Here is a 13,440-nt window from a genome sequence, read left to right as displayed (position 1 = left end):
CAGATGAGGCTCGGAAAGGTGCTGCTCCAGTGTGCTACATTTGTCCCTGTGGTCTTCTAGACCTGACTCCATGCTGCTATCGCTGGATAATAATTCGCCTTATCCCCTCACCATTAGTGACTGTAAAGACAGGACCATCATCAGCTGGTTGAGCCGGCTAACAGGTTCACCACTCCGCTTGCTGAGCGGATCTGGAACAGGCTCCGCCTCCTGCCAGCTCTTAGATACTCGTTCCCATGGAGACGAAAGACGCGGTTTCCATGGAAACTGAACGATACCTACCAGGATCCGTGCACCGGCATTTTCTTTTAAGTCGTTCAGAGGATGGAGGCGCCACTGCCTGGCTGTTGGCCATCACTAAATGAGCCTTGAAGCTGCAGTCCAGGATGGTGCAGGAACACTCACGATGCTATTACAGGGAAGCTGCAGGATTTTCTCCCAGTCACAGTGAAGAAACAGCGATGTAGTTCCAAATTCAGATGGTATGTTCCTTGGAGAGGAAATTGTAGGTACTGATGTTCCCATGCATCTGTTTCACTTGTCTTTCTACATGGGAGAGATGTTGGGTGAAAACCCCAGAGCATGTACAAATCCCAGGGCATGCACTGGTCACTCCTGCTTCCAAACCTTTTCCCAGCCAAGGTTATCACCTCTACAACACGTGACCAAACCATCTTTATATCTACGGCCCAGACATTATGGACCATTTGTAGAAAACAAATGTCAGAGGCACCACTTTCCATATTTCATGTTAGATGAAGTATAGTTTGCAAAAGTTGTTGCAAAAAAAATTGCTTTATGTAGCATATTTTCCAAGACAAACAATGTTGTCATTGAACATATGGTGACTGATTCTTCTTCCTTAATACTTGTCAATTGAGTTCACAACATGAGACAGTTCTCCGTTTGCACACTGTCCAAAACTCTCAATTCTAGAGTTGTAAGTTCTCTCTTGCCGCATTTGTGCTGTGCCAAAATATTAACCACCACAGAAATAGATGAAGGTGGAAAACAGAATAGAAACCAAAGGGCATAATGAAAATCTATCAGTTTATGAATATCTCAACACAAACAGCTAACAAAATCAGAGCAAAAGCCTTGTAGAAATTGCAACAACCTCAACCACATTAAAAAAGACACAACTATGATTTTAAACTAAAATTTATTTACAATAGAGAACTTCATTGACACACATGCATTTTTATAAATCCATAATGCAGATCAAGTCTAGACTCTTAAGGCTTCACTGAAAATTTGCAAGACTCTGCTTGCAGTAATGTAATGTACAGTAAGTTGAAACTTTGAAGACACAATACATGGGGGGGCCCATAAAAAGAAATAAACAAAAAAAAATCAATCTCAATATCTAATGCATCTCATCTAATCATTAAAGAACCAGTCTCCCTGATACAGGAACTCATAACATTTGTTGTGTGCCATACTACAATACAGCAGACAGTAAAAGAAAACTTCCATGGGCCAGTTGTATGCTACATACATTAAACAGTCCTCCGTGGAAAGAGATATAGTGCATTGAAAATGTGGTGAAATCCCCAGTGTTAACATAGGTCAGCCAACATTACTGCACCACTGGCTTTATTGCACTCAGTATTTTTTCCCTACTTTGAAAAAAAAAAATAGGCAACATTAACTCTTCCCCATTTTGGCAATCAGTTCATCACAGATTTTAGTCAGTTCTTCTACTTCCTTATTCTGGAAAAAAAAAAGAAACAAATTAAATGTACACTTTTTCAGGCTTACAAGGATGTCACAAATTGTAAAAACAATGTCACAAGTTGTGTCATTTTTAAATGACAACCCTAATTAATACACATACAAGTACCACAAAAAAAACTAATCTTTTCATAGATATTTTTAGAAAATCAATAAAATCTCAAAACTTAAATGTTCATCAATTAACAGGTCAAAAATTATTTGCTCTTATGTGCCCTGTTTCTATATCACCCACAAACAGAAATCCCACAGCTGTTGCTACATGTTAAATCAGTTCCATGGTTGGTGTTTGTGATGGATGTGAGTCAAGAATGTGGCACTGGAAAAGCACAACAGGTCAGGCAGCATCCGAGGAGCAGGAGGATCAATGTTTCTGGCAAAAGCCCTTCGTCAGGAGGTTATCATTTAAGGAATGAATTCATGCATTGCAAAAGTTATAAGTTCCTTTGGGTGAAAGAACACAACAGAAAAAGTGGTCCAACCATGGTGAACAAAGGAAATTAAGGATTCAAAGAGGAGTCACATGGAGAAAGTAGCACACCTGAGGACTGACAGCAGTTTAGAATTCAGCAAAGGAAGACTGAAAGGTTGATTAAGAGGGAAAAAATTGAGAAGAGAGTAAACTTGCAAGGAACATTAGTGTGCACTATAAGAGCTTCTATGAGTATGTAAAAGAAAAAAGATTAGTCAAGACAAATGTGGGCCCCTTACAGTCTGAAACAGGAAAATTGATAATTGACAACAAGGAAATGGGAGATCAATTAAACAACTAATTTTGCTGTCTTCACAAAAACAAAAAAATCTTCCCAAAATGTGAGGGAAGCAAGGATCTTTCGGGAAGGAGGAATTGAACAAAGTCAATCATTATATTAAAAAAAACTTGATAAATTAATGGGATTGAAAGCTGATAAACCTATCAGCCCTGATAAACTATACGGCCAGTGTACTAAAGGGGGTGGGAATTCAAATAGTGGATGCATTGGTTGTCATCTTCCATTATTCTATGTATTCAGGTATTGTCTCAGATTGGAAGGTGTCAGAAGTAACGGAGGAAGGGAGAAAAAGCAGGAATTACAGACTAGTTAATCTAACTAATCAGTAATAGAAAAATTGTTGGGGTCCATTCCAATGGACCTGATGGCAGAACAGTTAAAAATAACAATAGTTTTACACAGAGTCAACATGGCCATTTTGGGCTGAAATTGGGAGAAATTTCTTCACTCAGAGCATAGTGAACTATAGAATCTTCTACCATGCAAGGCTGGGGAGACCTCGTTATGAAATAAATAAATAAATAAATAATTTCTGAAATAAATGGTTAGATTTCTAGAAGCTAAAACAGTCAAGGGGAGAGAGGGGAGATATAGTTTGGAGATACAGAATCAGCCATGCTCATGTTGAATGGTAAAACAGGTAAAATAGCCTACTCCTGCTCCTATTTTCTGGGCTTTCATTTACTAGATGTTCCTTACCTACTTGCAGAAATAATATTATTATCTAATCATAAGCTTGCACAAGTGCACAATGAGGACTGGATTTTCATTTTTTCCAGTCAGACCAATGTATTAGAATAATTTGTACTTTAATGTGGTTAATTACCCATATATCTCATTTTAGAATAAACTTTATAGATTTTATAAAGTAAACTTCATGTGAGCTACATACAGCTTGAAAAATACCACATAATACACAAAGTGTTCATTGTTCAACTTCAGCACTGCAGCAAAGTGATTTCTGTAACAGTGAATTTGGAAATACACTTAAGTAATTAGAACAGTGACGAAACCCTTCAATTTCCCAAAAGGAAAGCTTTAGCAGCTGAGCATCTCATGTTAGTGCAAAATGTATCAATGCAATAAAAGTAGAGGCTTTAAAATGGAATGTGGAATGTTCTTTAACATGGACATTATGAAATTATGTTGCAGATGCTAGGAATGTGGGAACCACAGTTGGGATGTAAACTGAGCACAAGCTGGAGGACTTGTGTCCAGCTTGGGTACTTAATTTAAATAGTTCATCATACTCACATTTAACCAATAATGAATACCCTTTGTGCAATTTAACTATACTCATACATTTCAGACAAATCCCAAAAATATAAACAAAATTTAGCAACATAATATTGTTGTATAAATCTCAGAAGATGTGTACAGCAACTAATTGGAATATATTTAGATAGGAATATCTTGAAAGTTTATCAGCATTAAAAATTACAGAGTAAAATACTGTACAAAAATTCAGAAAGTATCTGATTTTATTGAAAAGCACTCATTCCTAACATACACTTAATTACCTTTTGTTCTAAAGTTCTCTCCAGTGACTCGACTTTCATCTGTTCTTTCCGCAAGCTGGCCTGAAAGGCTGTCTGTTCTGATTTGGACTTGGCGCGTACTTGAGCAATCTCAGCATTAGCCCTAAAATTCAAATGATTTTTCACTGAATGCATGTGTAGACATCATTTGTTTAAGAACAAACAGTGTTAGTTCACAATATACTAAATCTAAGTCAATAATAGTACAGAAGGAGAGAAAATGCAAGGAGAATAAAGGTTTAAATGGGGATTGTATAAAGTAAAAAATGTGCCCCCATGTTTAATGCAATTTGATTCCCATTATTCATTTGAAGTTATGAGGCAGAAAGTATGAATTTATTATAACTTAATTTGTAAAGTATAAAAGATTTAAGATTTAACAGCAATTAACATTTAAGACTTGTTCTTGGTTATTAAGCTAGAAGTTGTACTTCATAATTTATGAACATTGTGGTATTACTGCTGTTAGGACAATACAAAAATTCAACTGTAATCACATACTCAATATGATTACATAGAATATTTTACATATTTTTATAAGATAAGAAGTGCAAGAATGTCAACACCTCTCAATGTCTCATTATTTGTACTTCGTCATACATTGTAAGGGCTGGTAATGATGTATGGATAGGTGATTATCTAGTCAGCTCTATTATATATATTTTCATACATTTCCACCTATTACACAAGAGGATTCAATTATGTTAATTGATGCTAAGACAATTGAATAGCCTTTATTAGTTTTAACTGTTTTGCACTACCCCAACACAGAGTACAATGCACATCAGGTAGAGGCAGATAATGTTATCCACATGAAACAATGGGCTGAGCTTTTGTTCCCGAATTCCAATCCTGTTGTCAGGAAGAAATGTGATTTGGAACTTACAAATAATGGCACCAAGACCCAAAGGGAAAATTTATGCAGAGATGGTGAATTCGAAGGTTATGTCCAAAAGTCCAGCCACACTGTCATTTGGAGGGGAAGTTACTGTATAGAATAGCCTTTGACCATCACTGTGACTATATGACGACCTTGGCAGTCAGGTGGGGGTAAGTGGAGCCCCATAGTGACCCCAATCTGCTCTCGAGAGGCCACTCCAAGCCAGCAGCCAGGCTTCAGCCTCAACGAGGGGCTTACCCACCAAGTTGAAAATTCCAGGCCGTTTTTGGCAAGCGGCCTCATTGAGTATTTTAGTTTGCCTAACAGGGCCACCCACCTCCAGTCCCATTTCTGAACTCCATCAGCCCACTAACTTCTCTCATCACAAGTACTGCCTGACCTGAGGACTTCCAGAATTGTGTGTTTGTTTTTCCTAATATTAGGAAGAAAGAGTATTTACTTGTCAAGCTTCTCCTCTGCATGGATTTTGAGAGCATGGTATCGCTGTTCTTCTTTCTTTACCCGGGCAAGATACTCTTGGGCACATTTCTTCAACACTTCCTCATTCTACCAAAAACAAAGTAACTGTCCTGAAGATCAGAATTTATACAACAAAAAAAATACATTTCCACAAAGCAGCCTTTTTGCAGACTTTGAATATTTCTTCTTTTTTATACCCACCATGAATATTGTTGATTTGACTGAGGTCGTCAATTAGAGGGAATATGTAATTCAGTAAGGAAATACTAGCAAGCTGCAGGAAAGCTAAAACTACAGCCTTTGGTTCCAGATCTAATGATTTGTAGTTTTCAAAGTCAAGATTTCAAGAAATGCATACTTAGGTATTTGAATTGGTCTAGATTTTTCTGACAGAGTAGATGAATAACATTCATCATCTTAACATTTGCCTACAGAATTCTGTGGACTTTTACACTATTATTTATGGCATCCTTGGTCTGGGAGCTGTATGAACAAGGCAAGATACAGTATTTCCTTCAACAAATTGGGTCCTGGGAAGTGCTGCCAAACAAAGAGACCTTGGTGTGCAGGTTCATAGTTCCCTGAAGGTGGGGTCACAAGTAGATGGGGAAGTGAAGATGACATTTGGTACATTTGCCTTTATTGGTTAGTGCATCGAGTGTAGGTGTTGGGAGGACATGTCACGGCTGTACAGGACATTGGTTAGGCCACTTTTGAAATACTACATTCAATTCTTGTCTCCCTACTATAGTAAAGATGTTGTTAAACTTGAGAGGGTGCAGAAAAGATTTACAGGGACGTTGCCAGGGTTGGAGGGTTTGAGCTGCATGAAGAGGCTGAATAAGCTAGAGCTATTTTCCTTGGAGTGTCAGAGGTTGAGAGTGACCTCAAAGAGGTTTATACAATCATGAGGGGCATGGATAGAGTGAATAGCCAAGGTCTTTTTTCCCCCACAGTAAGGGAGTCCAAAACTAGAGGGCATAGATTTGAGGTGAGAGGGAAAAGATTTAAAAGGGACCGAAGGAGTAACTTTTTTACACCGTGGAATGAAATGCTGGAGCCTGGTACAATTACGACATTTAAAAGGCATCTGGATGCATATATGAATAGGAATTGTTTAGAGGGATGTGGGCCAAGTGCTAGCAAATGGGACTAGGTCAGATTGGGATACCTGGTTGGCATGGACAATTGTACTGAATGGTTTGCTTCTGTGCTGTACAACTCTATGACTCAGATTAAAGAATCCTTGCCTAGACACGCAGGGCAGGATTTTAACTCATTCAAAATGCAATCACTGACACAAAATTAAAATCAAGCCTGCACACTTGAAACTATGGTATTAAAATATTTAATCAAATGTCAAATAATGTACAGAAAACAAAATGAAGTCCATAAAAGGAAGAAAGTGAGGAAAAGAGATTGAAACAAAGATGATGATTGAAACAAAGGAAGTAAAAAATAAAAATGGCAAAATCCTTTCTTAAGTTTAATTTTGTTTTCTCCTCAATGATGATTAAAATGTGAAGGAATACAACTCCACATTTACAAAAGTGCATTGCGATGCCAGCAATGCTTTTCAGTGGTCAATTTTCATTAAAAAGTTCATTTATTCTTAAGTGGATAAGCCTCTATTGTTCCTTGTTCATTTAGTAGATATCTTGTCGGTAATTATTACAACTGCAGACCCTTCATGTGTTTGAATGCTGAGCCCTTCAGTGAGATGACATTCTCTCAAACCTTCTGAGTAGGCCAATCAGACAGCAATTTTCTGATTTCTACATTTTAATGGACATGCACAGAAATTGCGGACAGATTTTCTCCTCTAAAAAGGTTATTGGTTGCAGTTCCCTCTGGAGATAGAAGCACAAACATTTAGCCTGGCAATCCATTTGAGGGAGTGTTGTATTGTCAGACATGCCACCTTTCAGATGAACATTCAAATCAAAAACCTTTTTCTATTCTTACTCAGGATGTGGGTATTGTTGGTTGGGCCAGTATTTATTGCCAATCCCTATTAGGCCTTCAGAGGTTGATGGCGAGCTGTCTTCTTGAACCACTCAACCAGTTTAATGGAGGTACAACCATCATGTCTTTGGGAAGGAGTTCCAGGATTTTTACCCAGTAAGTTTGACCTCTTGTTCTCCCACTTGAGCGTAAGATATTTTTATATTTTGAATATTTTAATATCAATAGATAAATATTTTGAACAGCAGCAGGAAGTGATTCCCCTATGCCCTGGTCAATGTTTATCCTTTAAATAATACCTCTAAAGTACAGATTTTCTGGTCACTCTTACATTAATGTTTGTTGCATGACGTTACGTACAAATTGATGTTGTGTTTTTAATATTAAAACAGTGACCAGACTCCATTGGCTTTAAAAGGCTTTGGATATTACAAATTTGAGCATTTTATAAGTACAAGTCCTTCCCTTTCTCCCCCTTTTTAATAGCAATGAGCATTGACAGATGCCCTACCACACTTCATGCAAAACCTGGACCATTGATATTATATTGGTCAATTAAATAAATTATGTTTAAAGTGTTGTTCTATGAAGTCTACAAACTAAGATTTTTTTCCCCAGGCTTCTACAATGTAAATAAATAATCTACTAATTTATATGAAATTTAGATTAAATGCAGTAGCCTTTAATGTAACATTCTAATTTTATTTTTTTCTTTTGAGATATAATTTGTCTCTATTATCTTTTCTTTACATATAATTTGATTTTGTAAAACTGTTTGAAAATGTTTGGAGTTTTTTGAGGATTTAACTGGTAGAACAGATGAAAGAGAACCAGTGGATGTGGTGTATTTGGATTTTCAGAAAGTTAATGATAACTCCCACATAGAAGTTTAGTGTAAAAAATTAAAGCATGTGGGACTGGGGTAATGCGTAGCATGTTATAAGATTTAGTTAGTAAAGACAAAACAAGGAGTAAATGGGTCATTTTTGGAATGAAAGTGATGATGAGTAGAGTACTGCAAGGATCAGTGCTTGAGCCTCAGCTACTCTCAATAAAGGAATGATCTGGATGAGGAAATCAAATGTAACATTACCAAGTTTGCTGATGACACAAATCTAGGTGTGATTGTTAATGGTGAAGAGGAATCAAAATTCTAATAGGGCTGGACAGACTGGATGCAGGGATAATGCTTCCCTTGATAGGAGTTCGAGAACAAGTGTTCACAGTCTCAAGATACATGGGAGGTCATTCCACCTTGAGATATTTCTTCATTTAGAGTGTAATGAACCTGTGGAATTCTCTACCACAAAAAGTTAAGGTGAAGTTACTGAATAATATTATGAAGGAAATAGATTTCTAGAGACCGAAGGTGTCCAGGGAATGGGGAGAGCATGAGGGTATAGCATTGTGATTGAGGATCAGCTAGGAGTGTCCTGATGGGCTGAATGTGCTACCCCAGCTTTCTATGTTTGTTGCACAGTACTTGTACATAGAACAGTTAACTTTGTGGCTGTGGATAGCATCACATGCTGCAGATGAGGGAGCGAACCAAATCACAGCTATTGGTCTTTGAATAAATACCACTATCTTTGTGTGCAGGGAAAAGTGAGGACTACAGATGCTGAAGATTAAAGTTGAGAGTGTGGTAATGTAAAAGCATAGCAGGTCAGGCTGCTCCTCGGATACCATCTTTGTGTGCAACTGAGTAAATGTAAGGTTAATTTTAAAAAGAAAATCCTTGAAATGTTCTCCATTTTTTAAAAATACAAACTAAAATCTTTCAGGTTAGATTATTGCAATTCTCCTGTTATAGGAATAATTGCCAGCCTGATTTTATTGATAAAACTTCATACTTAAATCAACCTACCTTTCGGAACCCCTCCAACACCTCCTTCATCTTCTCGTATCTCCTAAAGAGGTCTGCGAGAGATTTCTCCACAGAGTTCAGATCAGACAAGGCCTGATCTTTTTCCATTATTAGCTGCTGTACATTATGATGTGAGATGGACTTTTCTCTGTGATCATCCTCTGCAGAAAAAAAATAACAGATTACAAAATATATTTATGCACCAAAATTCAAAAGTCCAACTCCACACATTTTCAGTAATCAAACAGTGAGTGAGAAAAATGCAGAACTCTTATTGAACTTTGCCTCATAATTCAATACGTGAAACTAGAAGGCTGAGTACGTAAGTTTTTTTTTCAGCATTTAAATAGTTATTTTTCAAAAAGAATGCCAAACTACTCAAAAATTACATTATTCAATATCGTGGTGGTACAAATTCCAGGATATTTTGTGTCAAAATAAGGGACAAAAAGAAAATCACAAGGACAAAAATGTGTCAAAAACCTTACATCAATCTAACCACAGAAGTAAATAGACAGGGAATTAAACAGTAAGGAGACATATAATGTCATAAAAGCAAGATGATGGAGACCCAAAGTAAAAACAGGAAATGCTGGAGAAAATCAGTAGGTCTGGCAGCATTTGCGGAGAGAGAAGCAGAGTTAACATTTTGAGTCAAATAAGACTCTTCTTCGGAACAGTTCTGAAGAAGTCACACCAGACCTGAAACGTTAACTTGTTTTCTCTCCCCATGAATACTGCCAGACAGTTTACTTCTTCAGCATGTTCTACTCATTCAAAACGTGTCATTTCAGCTTAAAGATGACCAAGTAAACAACTCTCATTAAGAAAGATCAAGGTAAAAATCAATCTGTGCCATATTTTAGGTATGACAATTATGATCTGCACCTTTCCCATGTTAATAGACGTGGGTGCAGGCAGCAAACAAATTTGAGGCTATGACTTATTTATTTGATTTTACCTCCTCCCATACTGCTGGCTGCCTCTGCACTCAGAAGGGAACCGAACAGCAAGTGCTAAAAGCTTTCAGGGAAGCTTATTATTCGACCCAAAAGGCAGCCTGTCCCTCTTAAAGTGAAGCTGCACTGCTTTTCAGAAGGCTGCTGGTGGATATTATTGCTCCAACTGTAAACAGGAAAAATGCATTACCAGGATAGAGAGGAGATTCAGGAAACAGCAATGCAAACCTTGGTGCTGGATAGGAATAGGAAGAGACACACCATGGGCTACAGGAGGGACCATGAGGAGGTGGCGGGGAGAGGTGAAGAATGTGCTCAGGAAGCACCCATCGATGTCTGGGCAGAGTTGGGTTCTATACAGAGTGAGAGTGTAGGGGCAGAATCTCCTCAAAGACAAACTTTATAACGGAGTAGGAGAAGGTGGTTGAGGGTGTCAATTCCTGATATCTGGCCCTGAGGAACTGGCAGCAGTGTCACAAGATGTCTCATGACCTTAGGTGGCCAAGGTCTTCATCACATCTCCCATCCCAATCTCTCATGTTGCTTAGTGCATCACACCTCAAATCACACAGACATGAACAGCCCTTCACACTGAGAACTCTCAGTTAACATGCAATAAACCACACCTCACATTTATTAATACTGCCAACTACTTTCTGCTGCCTCCCATATCTCCAGTTATTCAGAAATGGCAAACAAACTACCCAAATACAATAACCACAAAATCACTGACATTCTTCCCCCATTGAGATGCAGATGATGGGGAAAAGGAACAACAGCATTGCACAGAGGAAGAGATTTATTGACACCAGTTCAAATATAGGCACTGCATGTATTTTAGATGGTGCCATACATCTGGGATTAGCACATGGTGAATCACCAGGCATGAATGCACTGCAGTTACCTCTCCGTCACTGCAGAGGACTCTGATGAAGTCCTTGTCACGGTGGCATAATTGGAGAATGCAGATGATACAAGGTGCTGCATGCATTAGTAGTCTTGACTGAAAGAATCTCTTCCAATTCCTATCAAGGAGTGTGGCAGGATTGGACTCCAACTTGGCAAAGCGTGATGCAGAACCTACCCTCCATGTAGCTCTACTTCAGCACAGTGTCACCCTGCAACCATAGTCTCTATTGCAGTCTCTCTGTGAACAGGTCACTCGGTCCTCTTTGTTCCTTATAAGGATGCAGCAACACCAGATTACCAGGACTAGGAACTCATCACAATACATCCAAAAACCCTACACAGTACTTTGATAGACCTTCCAATCCTAAATAAAAGATCAAAATCAAGTGATCTGCAATTTTGCAAATTGGCCCTACATGTTGGGGTCTTCTTGTAACTAAACGCTTATTCTTTGGAGAATGGCATGCACTTTGCTGGGATAGACCTGCAGGATCCAAATTTGGAAAGAAAGTATTTGGAATATTTCATGAGGATTGAACGCACAGTGCATGAGGGAAAAGGCAATTGAGATCATGTAGAGTCATTCCTAGCAGGCTTACAGGTCCAACTATGGTGCCCACTGTTTCTAATTAACATGACAAGTGCAGTCTTTAACCACTCAGAACTGCTGCTTGATCACAAGCTCAAATGATATTTGGTAAATAATAGACAAATAGCAAGAAGAGTAACAGTAGAATAGGAATTCTAAACACATATTGGTCTAACATAAGTATTCCATAAGAAAAAAACCTCATTCATCTGTCCTGTTATAGAACTTGGAAAGCCTTTTCATCAAGCTGTGGAGAAAAAGTTTTCTCTTGCTCTGGAAATCAGTATAATCCAAAATCATACAGAAACTTCTTCACTCAATTTGTTAGGATTTGCCTGGGAGAGTGGTGGAGGTTTCAAAAAGAGTTGGATGTTTGTTTGAAAGTAATGAAGTTACAGGACTAGAGAGATAGGGCTGGAGAATGGGACTAGACAGGTCTTATTCCTGATGAAGGGCTTTTGCCGTCAATTTTCCTGCTCCCCGGATGCTACCTGACCTGCTGTGCTTTTCCAGCACCACTCTAATCTAGACTCTGATCTCCAGCATCTGCAGTCCTCACTTTCACCTGGAGAATGGGACTAATTGAGTAGTCTTTCAGGAGTCAATACAGACACAATGGCCTCCTTCTGTATTGTAAAAATCTATGATTCTATAATTGAATGATGAGCTGGGCATACTACATGTCAGAATCCATCTTCTGCAACAGAAAGATGTGATTGGGCCAGAAGCTCCCATGTGGTGCTTGAACAGACACACCAACAGGTTCAAGAAAAATCTCTTCTATGCCATGGTTAGACTGATGAATACATGCATTCTTTAACTTCAAATCATGTTGATCTTGCTTTGCGCACCTCCTGTGCAGTATAACCTGTATACCTCCCTCTGTCTAAGCACCCTTTGATCGCTATGTCCTTGTTTGCTATGATCTGACTGAACTGCTCACAAAACAAAGCTTTTCACTGTACTTAGGTACATGTAACTACATCAAATCAAAATCAAATTAAATTGCATGACAACAATAACACTAAGACTTTTCAGTATTTGTCACTACAAAAAACAAAACTAAAGTTCCTTGAAATTTCTGTACAGATAGCAGCTTTGTGAAGCACATCATGAAATAACCTTGCATAATATTCATGCCTCCCTGTGGGAGAGTCTCTCAGGCAATGACATTGCCTGGATCACTGTCCTTGCACAGAAATAGAAATGCAGAGCATAGGCAAATTTGATGAACTAGAATCTTTGGAAGAAGAAATATAATTCCTTTATTATAGCAGCTCGGGGCCATATCAACCATTTAGTGGTTCCTGCTCTCAATGTAAGAATGCCAATTTTGTAGTCCTTGCTTATTTCTATTTGTGAGAAAGTGAGGGCTGCAAAAGCTGGAGATCAGAGCTGAAAATGTGTTGCTGGAAAAGCGCAGCAGGTCAGGCAGCATCCAAGGAACAGGAGAATCGACGTTTCGGGCATAAGCCCTTCTTCAGGAATGAGGAAAGTGTGTCCAGCAGGCTAAGATAAAAGGTAGGGAGGAGGGACTTGGGGGAGGGGCTTTGGAAATGCGATAGGTGGAGGGAGGTCAAGGTGAGGGTGATAGGCCGCAGTGGAGTGGGGGCAGAGAGGTCAGGAAGATGATTGCAGGTTAGGAAGGCGGTGCTACCTTTTATCTTAGCCTGCTGGACAAACTTTCCTCATTCCTGAAGAAGGGCTTATGCCCGAAACGTCGATTCTCCTGTTCCTTGGATGCTG

At 38.6% G+C, this 13,440-nt stretch overlaps 1 protein-coding gene across 2 annotated transcripts in view; it reads right to left on the bottom strand.

Moving 5' to 3' along the window:
- Window positions 1–1,145: 1,145 nt before the first annotated feature.
- The window catches only part of LOC122561171 (transforming acidic coiled-coil-containing protein 2-like), a 31,286-nt gene continuing 18,991 nt past the window's right edge, over window positions 1,146–13,440 (bottom strand). For both annotated transcript variants that reach the window (XM_043712679.1, XM_043712680.1), the window contains 4 exons: window positions 9,238–9,398; window positions 5,386–5,492; window positions 4,028–4,148; window positions 1,146–1,713 (listed from right to left, as the gene is read on the bottom strand). In XM_043712679.1, the coding sequence (XP_043568614.1) occupies window positions 1,648–1,713; window positions 4,028–4,148; window positions 5,386–5,492; window positions 9,238–9,398 (455 nt within the window). In that variant the 3' untranslated portion in view covers window positions 1,146–1,647. The remainder of the gene's footprint in view (window positions 1,714–4,027; window positions 4,149–5,385; window positions 5,493–9,237; window positions 9,399–13,440) is intronic.

The sequence above is a fragment of the Chiloscyllium plagiosum genome, chromosome 22 (genome assembly GCF_004010195.1).
Source record: "Chiloscyllium plagiosum isolate BGI_BamShark_2017 chromosome 22, ASM401019v2, whole genome shotgun sequence".
Lineage (NCBI taxonomy): Eukaryota > Metazoa > Chordata > Chondrichthyes > Orectolobiformes > Hemiscylliidae > Chiloscyllium > Chiloscyllium plagiosum.
This window is presented reverse-complemented; position numbering and strand designations above follow the sequence as displayed.